Consider the following 17,170-nt stretch of genomic DNA (forward strand, 5'->3'; position numbering starts at 1 on the left):
AATGATGGCACAGTTTGCCACCCCTACTCCTCCTGTTCGTCCCCAGCCTGCCCATCTCGCCATCGCAGTCCAGGAGACTCGAGGGCGCTATACCCACCGTCCTGTCGACCAATTCCCCTGGAAGGGTTTGAAAATTCCGCGTCACGGGTTCGTCGTCGAGCCTGACTGGGTGATGGTACGCCTCGAACACTTGACACTGTGTGGATCTAGCTGACGAGTAAATGCTCTAGGCAACGTTCGATAATCGCAGAAATGATCAATTCTTTGATTCAAAATGTCTGCAAACGGTATGCCGATTTTGTTATGCTGAGGTTCGGCATATTGTCTAACTCTATTCCCGCCAGATAAACGAAGGTACGGAAGTGCGATTCTTCCACCCCTATGACACACTTGGATATTCAAGAGACGGCGTGGACTTTGACGTCCTGGAAGAGATGCGCCAATTGGATATGCATAGACACGAAAGCTTTGTGGAGCGGCTGTTCACAGCGACAAAAGTGCGTAACTGGTACTCCTTCCATATTCTACATGTCATTTATTGCTCACGACGTAGTCTGCCGTTTATTGGCTCGTTCGCGAAGTTTGCATGTTTTGTCGGAAATTATTTGGTTGCTTTTAGTCAGAAAATATTTGTCTAGAGATTAGAGTATGGGGCTTATTTATGATCACATCTGTTTGCAATTTTTCTTGTTTCTCTTGCTCAAAGCTTCCAGGAATATTCGCCTGTATCATAGAATTACCTTCGCTCCAAATATGTTGCGCGGGTAGAGCTCCTCCCTTTCGCTTGTTTTGGCACGGACATCTCGTATGGATGAACACATGTTTGTTATTTGTCCACTAATAGCGATCTATTTACAAGAACGAAGCTGTATATTATACAATGAATGCCAATTATGCAAGGCTAATGGGTCAGGTAGTAGATATGTTTCGCTTTTCTTGTGTCAACAAAAGGAATGAGCCAAGGACTAGACAGGATTTGCTAGACAAAACACAGTAGAGACGGTTTACGGATGCCCGAAAAGATGATAAAAGAAACCGCGAGCTTTGAGCTCTATCTGGGAGAGTGCAGACTGCGCGTATATCAGAATTGCATAATTCATCACCAAACAGCAGGGCGAAAGATCCATACCTTCGTTCCAACGTATATTTTCTTTAGGACACCTTCCTGTCCAGGCCTCTCTAACTGATCGCTGGTGTCCTCTTCGATATTGAAATCCAAAGAATCATTTGAGTAGTTAAGCGGGTCGAAGGGGTGAAAGTATAGGACTTCGGTGTTTTCATCGATCTGGTATGATGGCCGGTCATTAGATACTCAGATATAGGATTATATATGATAGCAGAGCACACCGTCTGCAAGCGTTTACGATCAAAGAATTGGTCTTCCGTACGCGTATCGAACGTCGTCTAACGCCTTAATCAGTAACTGCTTCACCTTGTGGAGAAAGCCCATTCGCACCATTGCCCAATCAGTCCCAATAACATATCCATGCCCCGACATTCTCAAATGGAAATCCTTCCAGGGAAAATGATTTATCGGACGAGTCGCATATCGCTTCTGGCTTTGCTGAAACTCAATTGCAAGCTGGGAGGGCTGAGGACGGGTGAATGGGGCAGAAGTAACGCGTTGTGTCATTTTTACGTCTCGTTATAGAGTGTAGAAGACAGGAGCAACCAGGACAAAGGGAAAGAATGTGAGATGAACTTAAGAAAGGAAAGCAGGGCAGAAAATCGCTTCAAGCAAGCACGTAAAGAGGGAGAGAAAAGGGGAGACGGAGAGGTTGGGGTGGTAGAAGCATTCTAGGTCGTCAAGAATGAATTGAGGCCAAGCGACGAGGGCGTTGTCCGTTTTGAGTACCGACTCGATCGCGAGACACCAGCTGCAAATCCGGGGGCAAATCATCTCCCGTATAATATGCTTCCGTTGGATTCTGTGGCATCCCGCAAGTTCCTCGAGGCTCATTTAAACTGATTAGAAAATTGGTTTAAATATCGAAAACACTCCAAGTAGAGCGATAGACTCCACAATCGAGGTGAACGATCAACGGAAAATCGCGGCGGACGTACTGGTCTCTGTTTCTCACCTGCTGTCCATCACCTCCGAAATTCTGCATCCTCTCCTTGCCACACTCTTCTCCCTTCCCTTCTTCCTTTCTCCTTCCACTAGAGGCCACTGGGTAAATCTTCCATACGGAGTGTACGACAAGAACGATTGCAACCATCGCACGAACCCTTCGATCGGTGGAATATGAGGTGCCTTGCAATTCTGCTGCAATTCAAATTTCTATGCCTGCTTGCCTTAGAAATCCTCTTGCTTGGAGATTTTCTGCACTCCCAGAAGCCCGTTGTCTCTTGTACCAAGGACACATCGTCCTCGGGGCACATGTGCATTTCGCGCTCCCACCGTTTCCAACAGCTCTGGCTTTCTTCATGAAACGTCTTGTGTCTTCTTCGAACTGCGCCTTGTTTTGCATTGTACAGCCATTCTACTGGTCCTCAAAGCTCCTCTCTTACTCTCCCGAGCCTTCAGAAACCCGTTCAAGGGCATCGAGCGAAACTGTGTCCAGTGCAGAGTCATTGGCAGAAATATCCTAATATGGCAAGTGTGAGTCAGCTAGAGTTTTGATGGGTTCTGACAATAGACACGTACATCCGCTGAATATCATACTCAGATACCATGATTTGCTCACACTTCAGGCATTCTGTGAAGCCATATACACCATATATGCAAGCAGAAGAGATCCCCTCAAGTTGGCCTGCGTCAAGATCGATTTCCCCAGAAACAAAGATAGAACATGATCGCTGAACGAGGAGCCCTCAAATAGCCAAGTCATCAAGAGACTAGAGGTTGGAAATGGCTTAGCAAGATCAAGTTGAAGACTAATAACGGGATTAGTATCCCTGATGCAAGGAGCAGACAAGTGCAATGACTTCACCGCAAGAACCCTAGCGTCCAACAACGGCTTTGATGTCGAAATCCATGCTCGAGTTCTGACATTGTTGTCTCTTCCGAATGATATCCCCTCCAATGCGGACAAGCAAGATCAAGACGTCATGAAAAGCTCCTTGAATAAAGCAGCGGTACGAGTAATGGGTTTTGTGCCTGTCAACGAAAGAACTGGAGACTCTGCTCGTGTGGTTCGACCTCTCCACCTCGCTTTCAGTAAATCAAAATCCATCCATAAGGCAAAATCTGTCAACTCGCTTGAATACTTGGTCGACTTACAAGCTATCTCCTGTGCCCATCGACGTGGCCAGAAAACAGTTTTGTGAGCAAGACGCACCTTAACGGATCAATGCCTAATGTCAGCCCTATCGTCTGATCAATCCAAATCCGCCCTCTTCCATTAATCCCGCCTTTCCCCTCTCGACCCAGTTCCCCATTTCCCCCTTATCCATCCACTTTGATCTTGAAGCGGTTGAATGGATTGACGCAGACGCAAAGAGAAGGACGACACGGTTGCAATTTGGTTCAAGACAGGACGCGAGTCAGCCGTCCTCTCGAGTCTTCGGAATCTGCCAGTTCGTGCCACTCTCGCTTAGGTGCCGCTTTCGTCCCACCTAATTGTTCATGGATGTTTGTCCGTCGTGTTCTCTCGGTGCCCTACCATGAAATTCCGGTCTGACGTATGCTACGCTCAATTTATCGTGATTTATGCCGGAGGAATTTCTTGAGCGTGTCTCAAGTGACTTGGAAGACGGGCTCAAACCACACTCAAGGAGGACCACAAACGCTTACAAGTCACGCGAACACGCACCGTTGGTGCTGGATAGTCCATAATACTTATCGTGCAAAATGTGAAAGAAAATAAGTATAAATTTCAAGTCAAGAAGACGATAGCAGGAGGGAAATGACAGAGCGAGGATGGCCTGAGAGACGGACAAGTGAGCCCTTGTGTACGCCTCCCTCCCTCCCTATGTTTCCGATGCATACGTGTTGCTGAATGCCTATCAGGTCGAACCATGTTGGGCGCGGTGTGTGATGAGCGCTTATCTGGACGTCAAAGGTTCAGCAAGCCATGTAGGATTCTGTGCATAAGAGAATTTTCGGAATTGTCGTTTATCGAGCCTCTTGCATGTTTCCTCTACAGTAGTTGTTTCTATTGTGCTCATTTCAGCTAGCTAAATGAGTAAATTTATCTCTCAACATCTTATAAGGAGAAGAGCTTACTGTTTCCTTTCAACGGAATACGAAGAATTTCAGCAACTCTCTTGTTTTGGCAGATGAATTCCATTTGAGACAATGTCTCTTTAGGTGCATTAAGCTGTGTTCTTACCAGCCTCACGCTTTATTCCATACGAATAAGTTACCACGCTGACTATCCGGATGTGCTATTTGGACATTTCGTCAGCAGTTCCAGCTCTTATCTCTGACGGAACATTGTACTACGTATTGGCACATTGTCCCTGGAGGCGGACGAAACATATGCAACGTTTGCGTTCCAGAAGGTCATCACTATAGATGCGTCTTGGAGACAGCATTGTGCATGTTTGGAGGTTCATTTTTAACCCTTTGATTCTAGTACATTAATCCAAGTAGACAAATACTTTAATGTAGACCGTTCCTGTACTCACCAAGGTACACGTATGAAAATACTTTATGAGCAAGATGGATGAACAATACGCAAAATATATACGCATTCTACACGCAACACTTGTGTGCATGTATGCCCAGGACCTGACTGAAATCCGATGACCAGCTTCCTCCAATGGATTGATGCATAACGTCAAACATATTCGGAATAGCCGCCAGCATCCGGTATTAACTGCTGGCGGCATCGAATATCTGAAGTTCCTGTCAACTCTGGAAGGTGTCGCAAAAAGCCATTGTACGTGGTGCCAGCTTCCTAGGTAGATATCAATAACGTCTTGCATGCTCTGCTCTCTTTAGGATCAGCATTGACACCAATGCCCGCAGGTTTGTGCATTGCCAAAGCCATCGCTGCAAGATCAACGACCATTCCTGCGCACCACTTGCAGCTAAAACTGTGCAAGCCCAATTAGCTATACAACATTAAAATTGGCATTTGATGGACGGGGAGGGATGAAATCGTATCCCTTGAGGGGATTGTGTATGGCATACCATAGATGCTTGAAGAAATTCAATGGATGGGTACTGGAAAATGCTGTACAGGTAGTAAAATTTTACGGACTGAGGATCATACGTGTCAGTACCATTAGTTCAGATGAATCGTGTCATATTCTGCATGCACGGACGAAAGCGCTTGGTGAGAAAGCCGTCGAGGAATTCTGTCCAGGTGTGATGTTCATACAACCAAGTGTTGTCATTGACCTGAGTGACAGCTTCTTGGTGTGAGTGTTCAGCAAACTCTTTCTGCATTTCGTCTCTGAATAGAGTTATCAATGCTTACTTCTAGCGCCTCGCAACACTTTCTAATTTTTTGCTCCCTGGACCTTGGCAGGGGAATATACTGATTTCAGTATATGCAGGAGACATTGCTTGTACTGTCAAGTTAGCTTCTCGAACTGAGGAATAAGTTATGAAAGCGAAGGGAGGCAAGATCTTTGAGCCAGGCGGACAGGATAGTATGTGCATTCGATTAGATTATTTAGCTACCTTGTGCTAAATAATTCGCGTTGGAATTCATGTACAAGGAGATGGTGAGACTGCATTGGAGCATGATGAACATTCTCGTCCTATTATATCCCCTCCGGACGCAGTTGGAAAATTGCAGGTTGATCAACTAAAGAACGATAATGCTGTCGATTCGTCGGCTCACTACCATGCACCTTTCAGAGCTTCTGGAGAAATTTGGAAGAGGCCCAGGGAAAACAGTTCATGACATCCTTCCACAATACCAGTAGCGCACCAAACATGTGGTCCAGTTCTATCGTTTGGAAGTTCAACGACGTCCCATAGTCATATGCACCACCATCCTATGAAGCCAGTTCTCGCTTTACCTTTCAACGGTTAATGTAACTTGCTCAGCCACAAGCAAGCGGAGGTCGTTCTGTAGTTTTATGCATCCTGAAATAAGGATAAGTCCTGGAAGAAAGGAGGCAAAACTCAGCTACCTGTGGGCTTCTGAGTGTAGAAATTCGTTGGCTGATTTGGACAACATATGCGACTTGACGAATTGTGTGATCGAAAGTAGGATGCCGACCTGCCAGATGATGCTTTGCCGCAACCAGTAAGCACACAGCTGCAATCTGTTCGCAAACTGCAACAATTGCGTATTTGTGTAATTCCGAGATTTTCTTGGTATTTTTGGGGAGCAAGGTCGTGGACTATAGGGTGTCATGAAGAAATTGCTGCGTGACGAGGGCCGAGTGTTACTGCGTTCTTGCCGAGTTTGCGGCACCCTTCCATGAAACTGCGGGCACGCTCCCAAAAATCGCGAAAAAAAGGGTATATAGGAGGACTTCAATTTCCCAACACCGACTAACATCGACAGCTCGAATAGAGGTAGGAGAGAAGGTGGATGGCTCGTTGGAACGGTGACACGCTCGAGAGACCTCGTCCTAAGCGAGTGGCTGGCAGATTCCGAGGGCTGACTGAGACTCGCGTCCTGCCTTGAATCGACAAACGTTAACTCTCATCTGCAATATGGCTCGTTCTTGTCAATCCCTTTTGTCACCACAGAGCCCGGGTGCCGAACTGGAGTGAGAGAGGGGAGATAAGTCGACAGGAGGAAAGGGAGAAATCGGTTATGGGGGGAACAGGATTTGGCGATTCGGAGCGGCATCAGCAAGGTGAGCTCTGCTTGCCGAAAACGAGATCTGGCTACATAGTCCGGGTGGGAGGTAGCCTCGAGGTTATCCCAATGTTCAGCAACGGTGAAGGATGCTGCTTTGAGGTTTCATCTTGGTTTTCTCGTGAGGGGACGAACTACACATTGCGAGGACCTGGCGTCTGCGATCCGTCATACACAAAGACAATTGCCCGATCCCTTGGATTGCTGGCAGATAGGGAGACATGGATTTATTCCACATTCGTGTTATTTGTTGGGGAAGATTTCAGAATTTGAACTTGAGTCTCAATGTCGGAGGCGTCTTGAGATCATAGGGTTCTCCAGGTAAAGAGTCGATTTTCTCTTGTTCTTTCTTCTAAAATGCTGATAAATTTGACAGTCTTGACTTGGTTTGACTTGACACTTGTGCAGATTCTCTCCACGTTTCTGCTGCTTCATTTCGACTTGGTCTTGCGTTGTTTGATGGCTTGAGGGTCTTGAAGGCATCTCTGTTCAAGTTGGCTCCTTGTCTCTTGCAAGAGTTGATCTTGACACATGGCAACCTGATGCGGGCATATCTACCTCATTCGCAGAGGAGAAACAAATGCATTAGAGGGCTTTGGTTGAGCGACATGTTGGTATCTAAGAAAGGTATTTAGAGAGTGTACGTGTCCTGCGCGACTCATCAATACGGTGGCTGACTCACCTTCCATATTAGGTCATCACAGTCATTGTTGTAAGGTAAATCGACGAGGTTTCCTTCCTCGGTTCTCGAGTGGATATTTGAGAAGCTCGGAGAAGCTTGGAGGTGGTTCAGGTAACCGCTCAGAGATAGTCTGGCACAGACAGATGCACACCAGCGAGGAATATTAAGCATTTGACGAGGAAAGCCGAATTATTGAGACACGACGAGAGACGAATCCCATAGACGACACCATTGCGTCGTTACAACTTTGGTACGAGGCAGGGTATACTTTCGAAGATGAAGGGCATCTTAGAGCCAAGCAGCATTCAGATCGGACGGAAAACTTCGTGATCAGACACTCTGCAAGATGTGCGGCATGTGCCCGTCTCGTTCAGCATGCCTACCGAAGGATAGACCCGCACACTGGTCATCGTCGTCCCTTGTCCTGCGCATTGCATGGAAGCCGTGTCTGGTACTCTGGGCGTTGCAGTGAAGCGAGAGAAGTGAGGTGGACGAGGCATGGCGTGGAAGCTGCAGTATCAGAAATAATCAAGGGGAACGAGACAGGTACGTCCGCGGTTGCTCTCGCCTTAGCTCACCTCTAATTGGATAACATAGGCGCAGCTGGACCTGGTCAATGCTAAATTCAAGTTTCAGGATGTTGAAGATCTCTGCGAGTAACCAGCGGGATATTGGAGGACTTAACGGAAGCAGATTCGACAAGAGATGATCCACCCCTGGATTCGCAGACGCGTGCCGCTTGTTACTGACGATCGAGACGGTGCTCAAAACGGACAACGCCCTCCTCGCTTGTCTTCAATTCATTCTTTCTCTCCAACCACCATCATCTAGCTATGGCAGTTCGCGTTAAGCGTCCTCCTGCCGTCCCCTCACCTTACTCCAAAACCACTGCCCAGGACCAGCTAATGGCCCTATTCTACTCGAAAACCGAGTCACTACTCTCGACAGCGTCGAGAAACTCCAAGTGCCGCCTGTGCGACGAGTTCGTCTCAGGCCCCATCTCCCACATTCGCCAGATGCACCTACTCGGTGTACACGCTACCTTCGACTGCCCCATATGTTTTAAGGCGGTCTCCTTGAACCTCTGCGTAGACCACTTCAGGGTCAAGCACGCAGATGCTCTCCTCTCCCCTGTAAAGTGTGGAGAAATCGTCGCCAAAGCACTCCTAGCTACTGGCGATACCCCTGCACAGACGCAAGTCCCTAACCCTGAACCAGTTGACATTCAGCCATCCAGCCCGGCGCCCGAAACGCCTCTTCCGACGCCCACTCGCCGCCTCAGCTGGTCTGAGGAAATGGACGAAACCACACCCCACGTCGACATCCTCACTGACGACCCACGCACGGTAACGGGCCATCAGGAAAGGCATGAGGCAGTACAGGCTGCTGTTGCACCTATCCCACACCCCCACCGCAAGGCCGCTATAAGCGGCCTTCTTGCGGTTCGCGAATATGCGAACGGCCTGGCTGATGCCATCCTCGAGGCCGAGGATCACTTCACGCCTCCCATTTCGGACGAAACCTCAACGGATGAAATGTGCCGAATCTTCTTCAATTTCGGCGCACTAACGGGCAAAGTCGCTAACCTTGCCGAACTCCTGGCCAACATCTCACAACACGACCCGAAGAAGACGGTTGCTGATGCCCTTCGCAAAGCATGGGACAACGGTTTCTACACTAACCGCCCTGAACACGCAGCTGCAACGTCCTCCCAGGTACAACTTGCCATGATGACCGGCACTGCGTCAGGCCTGCCGACGATTAGCCCCCCAGTTGGGCAAACACACGGAATCCCAACCGACGGATCTCTAGCTGATATCATCACCGCCGTAAACAAGCTGGCCAAATCCGTCGAAGCCCTCCAGAAGGGAGAGTCGACGCCTCGTCCACCCATGTTACAACAACAGCAAACAGCTGTCACCACGGAGACACCACGAGGCAACCAAAGGACCTTTGCCCAGACTGCTGCTGCCGAAGCCCCTTCGAAGAAGACTATCGTACTTCCAACTCGGCCCCACAAGGCCCCTCTGGCAAAGACGACAAAAAAGGCCCCCCCAGCACCACAACGTACCTTCCGCGACAGGAAGATCCTCCTTCGCACGGAGACCGCAGTGAACCCCATTCCGGTTCCCCCGAAGATCGTCAAAGATCTACGCCAGTTCTTGTGGACGCATTGCAAAGCCAACCTCTCTGGAGGCCATTTCTCACTCGACGGCAAAACACTCAGCCTGGATTTCCCTGCAACGACTGCTGCAAACGCACAGGAAATCGCCCGTTCCGTATCCGATGTATACGAAACCACATTCACGGTCCAACCCCTCCGCACCGAGGTGTTCAACCTCTTCATTCCGAACGTCCGTGTCCGCGACTACGAGACGCAGCAAATATACACACCTGCACAGTTATGGGACGAAGTTCAACAGAACTACCAATTCGAGCCAACTGTCCTGGCTTACCCAACTCGTTTCGCTGCCCCAGCGGATAAACTCGCAGAACGAGAATTCTGCGGAGTACAAGTACCGTTGCTTATGTCTCGAACTGACGGAATAAAACAATTCATAGACACCCGCGTCAACGCCTATGTATGGATGTTCGGCGAGAAACGCCGTCTGGAAGAAGGGCGATCCCGGTCAGGCGCCGTACAATGCACGAGATGCTGGAGCTTCGGCCACAACATCAATACATGCCGCAGACAACTACGGTGCCCGTACTGCAACGGCACCCACGCTGCCTCTGCACACAAACACACCAAGTGCACCGAGTGCAAGCACGAGCCCATCTGCAAACACCACTACAGATGCCCGAATTGCTTCGGCAAACACTCTGCCGTTGACCAAGAATGCAAAAGCCAACCGCGATGGGCCAGAGCATCCATCCTCCGCAATCGCGAAAGCATACTCGCAATACAACAGATCGCCGACATTCCACAGGTGACGATTTCACAAGAAGCAGCGGAACGCCGCATTGCACAACAGGTACAGGCCTCACGCTTTGTAGCAGCAACGCCGGAACCCGCCCGCGGTTTCATACAGGATCAGGACGAACTGATGGACAACCAGAATAGCGACGGAGAGTCGGAACTATCATACGTCACCCAACAAGAAGAAATGCTTGAGGGTGTTGAATACGAGACCGGCCCCGCCAATAAACGTACCAAGACCAACCACTAAATGAACAGTTTTTTCTATAACATTAACCTGCCTCCTACGTCCCCTTTCTCCCCTATTATTTCTTTCAACTGCAATCGCAGTTCTTCCACGTTATATATGCTCATTCATATTCTTGAACTTCACAGCGTCCAGCCAGTGATCATAGCCTTACAAGACCCTCCGATTGCGAAAACGTCCGTCAAGACCAGAGCTGGGCTAAAATCATATCCTATTGTTCCAGCGGTACCGAACTACTACCACTTACTACCGCAATGTGAGAAACCGGATGTCGCGTTCCTCATTCGCAACCATGTCGTCGTAGATATTGTCAGTCGACTCTCTCGCAGTAACAATATCTTCACAATCCGCTACGACACCCAGACAATCCTCAATGTGTACTTACGCGGAGTAGCGAGACGACCCATGACCGAGGATGAAACGTTCATACATCACCTCGACCTGCCGGACAACTTTTTGATGATAGGCGATATCAATAGACGACATCCGATCTTTGACAACACTCCCCACGCAGACATATTTGCCACATATGCAGTGCCATGGTTTGAATGGCTGGTCGAGCACGGTCTCCTCATCCCATCATCCTCCCTACCGTTCACATACAAATTCGGAGAGTCAACGTCTTCCCCCGACGTGGTATTCACAAACCACCCAGCAGTGTCCTGCGATATCTTCGCGTCCAGACATCACGACCACTCAGTAATTGCAATCAGCACACATAACCCACCACGGAGGTGTCTTCCCCCAGTAATAAAGGAACGACATACAGGGGCGTGGATCGAGAAGTTTGCCCAAATTCTCCCTCCTTTTATGCTTGATCACCCATTAAACACAAAACTGGACTTAGACAGGTTTTTCGAGAACATCTTCACGCTGGCAGCCAACGCATTCTTCTTAGACAGTTCAAGACCACGTACCCGGTTTGAATGGTGGGACGACGACCTTACAGAACAGCTCATAGGTTTATCCGACGAGTCATCAGCCACGATAACACAAGTCATCTTGAACCACAAACAAGACTACTACTTGACGAAGGCTGATCAGTCTAACCATAGCACTCTCTGGACGGCCGCCCGGCGGTACAAACGCAAGGACCCGCGTCCCATAGCACAAATCAACGACAAAGATACCTTTCTCGGAATGGACGAGGAGTTCACACAGGCCTACTTTCCAGACAGGGCCTCAACAGTCTTCGCCCCTCTACAATACGATCCCAAAGTAGAAGGCCTCGACGATTACTTCACATTCCCAGAATTCATGGAGTCTCTACACCAAATCGATAAGTCTGTTTCGCCTGGCATATCCGGACTCACTCGTACACCCACAGAAGCACTGTGCTATACGTTTGATCATATGTTTGCCAACGTACTACAACGGATACAAGATCTGGAATATATTCCTACTCCACTCAGGCATACACAAGTGTCAATCATATCGAAAATGAAGGACCGAGCACTTGACTCGCCTCGAGCGTATCGGCCTATTTCAGTTGAAGAAACCTTCACAAAGGCAATTGCTAAGATATACGCTGAAAAGTGCACGACAATAATGGAGACCCACCCGGCGTTCCCGAAGGAGATATACGGCGGAAGGAAGCATCTCTCTACAGCGGACGCGATATACGATCTACACGCCTTCGTCAGGAAGAACATCAAAAACACACGAGAACAGTCTCATGCATGCCCTCTCGCACTTTTCGTTGATATCCAGGGATTTTTTGACAATATCCCTCTAGATCAACTACGAGAAAACCTACACTCTCTCGATGCTTCTCCTCGATTAATAAACATGGTCCGAGCTCTTGTAGTCGATAGAGAGTATCTACTCCACTTCAACCGCCAATCAGGACCCCTGAGACACCGCCCGAATGTTGGAATACCCTAGGGCTCCCCCATTTCCCCCGTCCTGGCAACGATTGCCACGTACCACATCATCAACACAATCAAAACTCAATTCCCTGGCATCTTCATCCGGACCTACCTTGACGACTGGGCGTTCGTCTTTTACGGTGCGAGCAGGAAATCACTGACGTCACAAGTCAACGTTTTTCTCCGTTTCCTCAAAAACCGTCTTCACGACATCGGACTCCAACTCGACCCACAGATTGATGCAATCCAGTTCCATTCTAATACAGCATGGACTCTCCCTGTTCAGGACCAGATCGTTCACGTCAAAACCAAAGCTACATGGCTTGGCTACAGTCTACGATCCGACCTTTCGCCTGCTGACCAGATTGCCAAGGTTGCACAAAAGGCCTCGAAACTAACCACAATGACGAGCCACATCATACAACGAACACGCAGCATGCGCCCCTACCAGGCACGCCTTGCGTACTTCAACATCGTTCGGAGCACCATGACGTATACAGCCGAGACCTGGCTGAATCCTCTCGAACACCAACTCAGCCCACTCGTCAAGATCCAAAACATGTTCCTGAGGATCATCGGCACCTTCCCGAAACCAACTCTCGTTGCAGACATGGAGAAAACCCTCTCGGTACCCCCCCTTCCCCTGTTCATTAGGCGATTATCTCGCTGCTTCCACGCAAGACGACGAGCGTACCCACATATGCTAGCCCCTATTCTCTATGCGTCTCATTCAGAAACCCCGATGACGAACGTCCCGAGCTATCGAAGACCAATTATCGCGTCAAAACAATGCTCCAACTGTGAACGATTCCTTACCCCTGCGAACTTCAACAAACATAATTGCGCGAGGATGGAATCCCCCCTACGCAAGTGCACACATTGCCACTTCTCGTTCAGGGACCTACGGAAGCACAAATGTCCTGCCATACAGGGCCAAACCGCACGCCGGGTACTACCAAGCGAAATCCCAAATCAGGCAATTCATCATCTCGATTCAACAAATCAGATGATAATTGCCGCAAAGGTGCATGTTCCCATGTCTCCCTCACTCATCAAAGATAATCTAAAACCTGTCGAAATGGCCCGAGTACTCTACTCGCCAGACACTGTGCAGATCCGATATGACCCGGAATCGCAGACGGCCACGGTCAAAACTCATACACAGTGTTTCACAGTACAACACCCAGAGAACATCTGTCACACACAGGCTGTCCTTTATACGATGAGTAGGGTCATGAATGACCTCCCGCCCCATTCCACGATCGCCACGAACTGGAAGTTAGCCCTCGAACATCTCTTAACTTTAAACGAGTCCACTGAACTGACGCGAGATGTGTCGTCCCTCGCAAACGAGCGACAAATCACACTGATATGGACACGTCGGGCAATCATGCCCAGATTCAAGGCAACTAACACTGTGAACAGCAATCGATCATCCTTACGTGGCGTCCGCAGTCATGCCCTAACAGACTCAGATCAGCTATGGGCAGAACAGTCCCATGGGGCAACCCGCAAGCCGCAATTCCCTCTCCGGTCTATGCTCCCCCGACAGGCACAGGTTCTACACCTTCGCTTACAAACTAGAACGTGCAACACACGTTCCTTTTCATATCAATGGAACGTGACCCACTCTAAGGAATGTCCGCTCTGCCACAGCAAGGACACGCCTCTTCACCGGATAACTAGATGCCCGGGAATCCTCTTTGATGACCACATACAACGTTTTCGCAATCGGACCAAGGACCATCCACAAAGGCTAGATTGTTGGCTAGACGCTAAGTTCTTTTCTTCTAATTATAAAGACATTCTACGTTGTATGTATGCTCACTATCCTGTAGATCATGGATAAGGCTGCTGTTCTGTCTCTCAGTCTATTTCATCTCTGTTTTTGCAGTAGATAGCTTCACTATAGGTATGGTTTCTGTGGATCGGTTTTCTCCTGCTTGCTGCAGGTTTTCCACCACAGTTTTAGTCCAGCCTACCATTTGAGAGGTCCTTCTATCAATCACTTCTCTCTCACCGCATTTTGTCACTCCTCCCTGTAAAGACCTTCTTTTTTACATACTTCGAGCCTGCAGATTCGCATGTTGAAATTGTTTAATGTATTTTGATAATGGTAAATTCATTCATTGTTGTTCCCTGAAGTTATAATGCTCATACCATCCTCACCTCTCCGTCTCCGTCTTTCTCTCCCTCCCTCAGTCTGCATGAAGCGGTTCTCTCTTCCAATCGACTTATTCCTCTTGCATTCCTCATTTTTTCGTCCTTCCTCGCGTTCCCTGTCTTCATTACTTTCAGTCGATACGTAAAAATGACTCCGTCAGCCACCCTCATTACTCCTGTTCGTCCTCAAACTGCCCACCTCTCCGTCACGTTCCAGGAGACTCAAGGACGCTATGCGCACTATCCGGTTGACGATTCCTTTCGGAGGGATTTGAGATTTCCGCGACATGCGTTTGTTGTTGGGCCTGAATGGGCAATGGTGCGATTCGGTCGCTTTGACTTTGTACCGATCTCGCTCACAAGCGAATACTTCAGAAAACGTTCGATAATCGCAGAGATGATCAATACTTTGATTCAAAACATTTACAAACGGTAGGCCAATTTTGTCACACTGTACGTCTTGCATTCCACCTAACTCTGATCCTGCTAGATAAATGAAGGCACGGAAGTGCGATTCTTCCATCCCTATGATACAATCGGGACTTCAAAAGACTGCGTGGACTTCAGCGTTTTGGAAGAAATGCGCCAGTTGGATATGCATAGACGTGAAGGCTTTTCGAAGAGGCTATTCACAGTAACAAAAGTGCGTAACTCGTGCCCTCTTTCGTGTTTTATATACCATTAACCCCTCACTATCTTAAGTCTACCGTTTATTGGCTTGTCCGCGGTGTTTGCAACTTATGTCGGAATCTATTTGGTTGCTTTTAGTCGAAAAATCAGGATTCGGAAATTAGTTTTGCGCGTTATTTTATGATCACATATGTTTGCAAATTTTTCTTGTATCTCTTGTTCAAAACTCCTGGAATATTCGTTTGTATTATAGTATTATCGTCGTTTCGACTACATCACAATCATATCATGTAATTCCACATCAGAAGGCTACAGCTTGAAAAGTTCAGGATTCATGTTCTGTGAGATAGACAAATCAGTACAACTATTTAATCTCTGGATAGGTGAGGTGTTTCGCACCATTTTGCAGAGACGAGCAGCCAAACCACCAAGCTGGACCAAAGTGCCTACGCCTTCCAATATTCGCATGTGAGTAAATCCAATTTCCTAATATGCGTCCGTCAATACCATCGTTCGCAGAAAGTAATTTATTTTCAAGAGCCACATACCTTGATGTATTCAAGCTTGGTGTATTCTGGAAGTCTGTACCGCATCGAACGAACAAGAAATGGAATTAACTCGTAGGCTTGAGAACAAGAAGCACGACGCACTCATCAAAGGTCTTTACCACGCGAAAGATAGTCACAACTATATCCACAGCACTATACCCTTGATCCCAAAGCTCAGTAAGTTTCTCCATCGTAGTATTTATATCGCCTTTCATGCAAGCCCTTATCATAGCTTGTACTAAGATAGGATGTGGTTGGTCGCAGACTTTGAAGACGTTGTCGCCTGAAACGAACCCGAAACCAGAATGTGTCGACTGTAGGTTGTTGATGGCTTGTCGCATGTCTCCTTCAGAAGTGAATATGAGGGCTGTTAACCCATCATCGTTGTATTGTACCTGTGTCGTATAATTTTAAAAGCGTTGCTAAGTGTGGATGAAAATCAGAAAGCATACCTGCTCCATCTCGCAAATTTCTAGCAATCGCTTTAATATTTCTTGATCGCGTAGCTTTGCATATCGGAGAATTGCACAACGGGATTGAATAGGTTCAATAATTTTGTTGGACATGTTGCATGCTAAGGCGAATCGCGTTGTGTTTGAGTAGATTTCCATAGTTCGTCGGAGGGCTTGTTGGGCTCCAGATGTCATGCTAGGTTGTAGGTCAGCTTCCGAGGGATTTGAATTGAGTAGTGGATTGGCCTCCTCACCTATCCGCTTCATCAAGAATGACGATTTTATGTCTCCCAGGTGGAAGGGTGACCTTTTTCTGAGCGAACGCCTTTATTTTGTTACGAACGACATCGATCCCTCTTGATATAAATAAGTTAGAAAGATAGTACAATGGCGTTGAATAGTGGATGGCCCACCGTTCATCCGAGGCGTTCAACTCCAGCACACCATCCTTATAGGCTTCGCCAAGCATCTGGTGAGCGAGACAGTGAATGCTTGTTGTCTTTCCGATACCAGGAAGTCCCTGCAGACAGCACGTTCAGAGACTGGTTATGCACCTACTTCAGCAACACGCACGGAAATAATGATATGTGGGCAATTGCCATCCCTCGCAATGACCTTGAGACGTTCGATGGTCTCAGAGTTTCCGACAACGTCGTCCAGTGTTTGAGGTCGGTACTTCTCCACCCTGCAACCAGACTATCAGCGCAAACATTCTATGCAAACTCTTCGAGACGTACCAAGGTAGTTCGTATGGAATTTCATTTGCGGCTTGTTTACCTCTGGAAATAGCCATGGTGGATGGGAGGAGACGCGTTGTTGACGTTTGTTTACGCGATCATGAAAAAAAAGTACGCTCGTGATTGGCGTACTTGCCTCAGGATGTCATCCTTTAAATTATTTCGGGTACGATTGCGTCGTCCAAGGTTCGAAAGCACTAGTCATGCATA

General features: G+C 48.0%; 5 protein-coding genes across 5 annotated transcripts; 2 read left to right on the forward strand and 3 right to left on the reverse strand.

The window, feature by feature from the left end:
* Nucleotides 1-4: 4 nt before the first annotated feature.
* FOMMEDRAFT_154753 (uncharacterized protein) lies at nt 5-815 on the forward strand (the record flags this gene model as incomplete). The annotated part of the gene is made up of 5 exons (XM_007265191.1): nt 5-175; nt 231-287; nt 345-497; nt 554-580; nt 735-815. The coding sequence occupies 5 exons, from the start codon at nt 5-7 to the stop codon at nt 813-815; spliced, it is 489 nt and encodes a 162-aa protein (XP_007265253.1).
* Nucleotides 816-1,004: 189 nt separating this feature from the next.
* On the reverse strand, nt 1,005-3,468 carry FOMMEDRAFT_167002 (uncharacterized protein; the record flags this gene model as incomplete). Its single annotated transcript, XM_007265192.1, has 7 exons — nt 3,282-3,468; nt 2,934-3,190; nt 2,648-2,877; nt 1,457-2,588; nt 1,348-1,404; nt 1,130-1,285; nt 1,005-1,070 (listed from the first exon to the last, which is right to left on the reverse strand). The coding sequence occupies exons 4-7, from the start codon at nt 1,631-1,633 to the stop codon at nt 1,005-1,007; spliced, it is 456 nt and encodes a 151-aa protein (XP_007265254.1). The 5' UTR covers nt 1,634-2,588; nt 2,648-2,877; nt 2,934-3,190; nt 3,282-3,468.
* A 1,256-nt stretch (nt 3,469-4,724) lies between these two features.
* FOMMEDRAFT_154757 (uncharacterized protein) lies at nt 4,725-4,958 on the reverse strand (the record flags this gene model as incomplete). The annotated part of the gene is made up of 2 exons (XM_007265193.1): nt 4,725-4,844; nt 4,902-4,958. 2 exons carry the CDS (start codon nt 4,956-4,958, stop codon nt 4,725-4,727), a joined length of 177 nt encoding a protein of 58 aa, XP_007265255.1.
* A 1,710-nt stretch (nt 4,959-6,668) lies between these two features.
* Nucleotides 6,669-8,018, forward strand: FOMMEDRAFT_154759 (uncharacterized protein; the record flags this gene model as incomplete). Its single annotated transcript, XM_007265194.1, has 6 exons — nt 6,669-6,962; nt 7,025-7,034; nt 7,122-7,340; nt 7,408-7,506; nt 7,564-7,941; nt 7,993-8,018. 6 exons carry the CDS (start codon nt 6,669-6,671, stop codon nt 8,016-8,018), a joined length of 1,026 nt encoding a protein of 341 aa, XP_007265256.1.
* A 7,277-nt stretch (nt 8,019-15,295) lies between these two features.
* Nucleotides 15,296-17,023, reverse strand: FOMMEDRAFT_120792 (P-loop containing nucleoside triphosphate hydrolase protein). The gene is made up of 9 exons (XM_007265195.1): nt 16,961-17,023; nt 16,797-16,908; nt 16,637-16,743; nt 16,478-16,579; nt 16,224-16,419; nt 15,874-16,166; nt 15,772-15,805; nt 15,623-15,709; nt 15,296-15,562 (listed from the first exon to the last, which is right to left on the reverse strand). Exons 1-9 carry the CDS (start codon nt 17,014-17,016, stop codon nt 15,533-15,535), a joined length of 1,017 nt encoding a protein of 338 aa, XP_007265257.1. The 5' UTR covers nt 17,017-17,023; the 3' UTR covers nt 15,296-15,532.
* Between the last annotated feature and the right edge of the window lie 147 nt (nt 17,024-17,170).

This window comes from Fomitiporia mediterranea (genome assembly GCF_000271605.1).
Source record: "Fomitiporia mediterranea MF3/22 unplaced genomic scaffold FOMMEscaffold_5, whole genome shotgun sequence".
In the NCBI taxonomy this organism is placed as follows: Eukaryota; Fungi; Basidiomycota; class Agaricomycetes; order Hymenochaetales; family Hymenochaetaceae; genus Fomitiporia; species Fomitiporia mediterranea.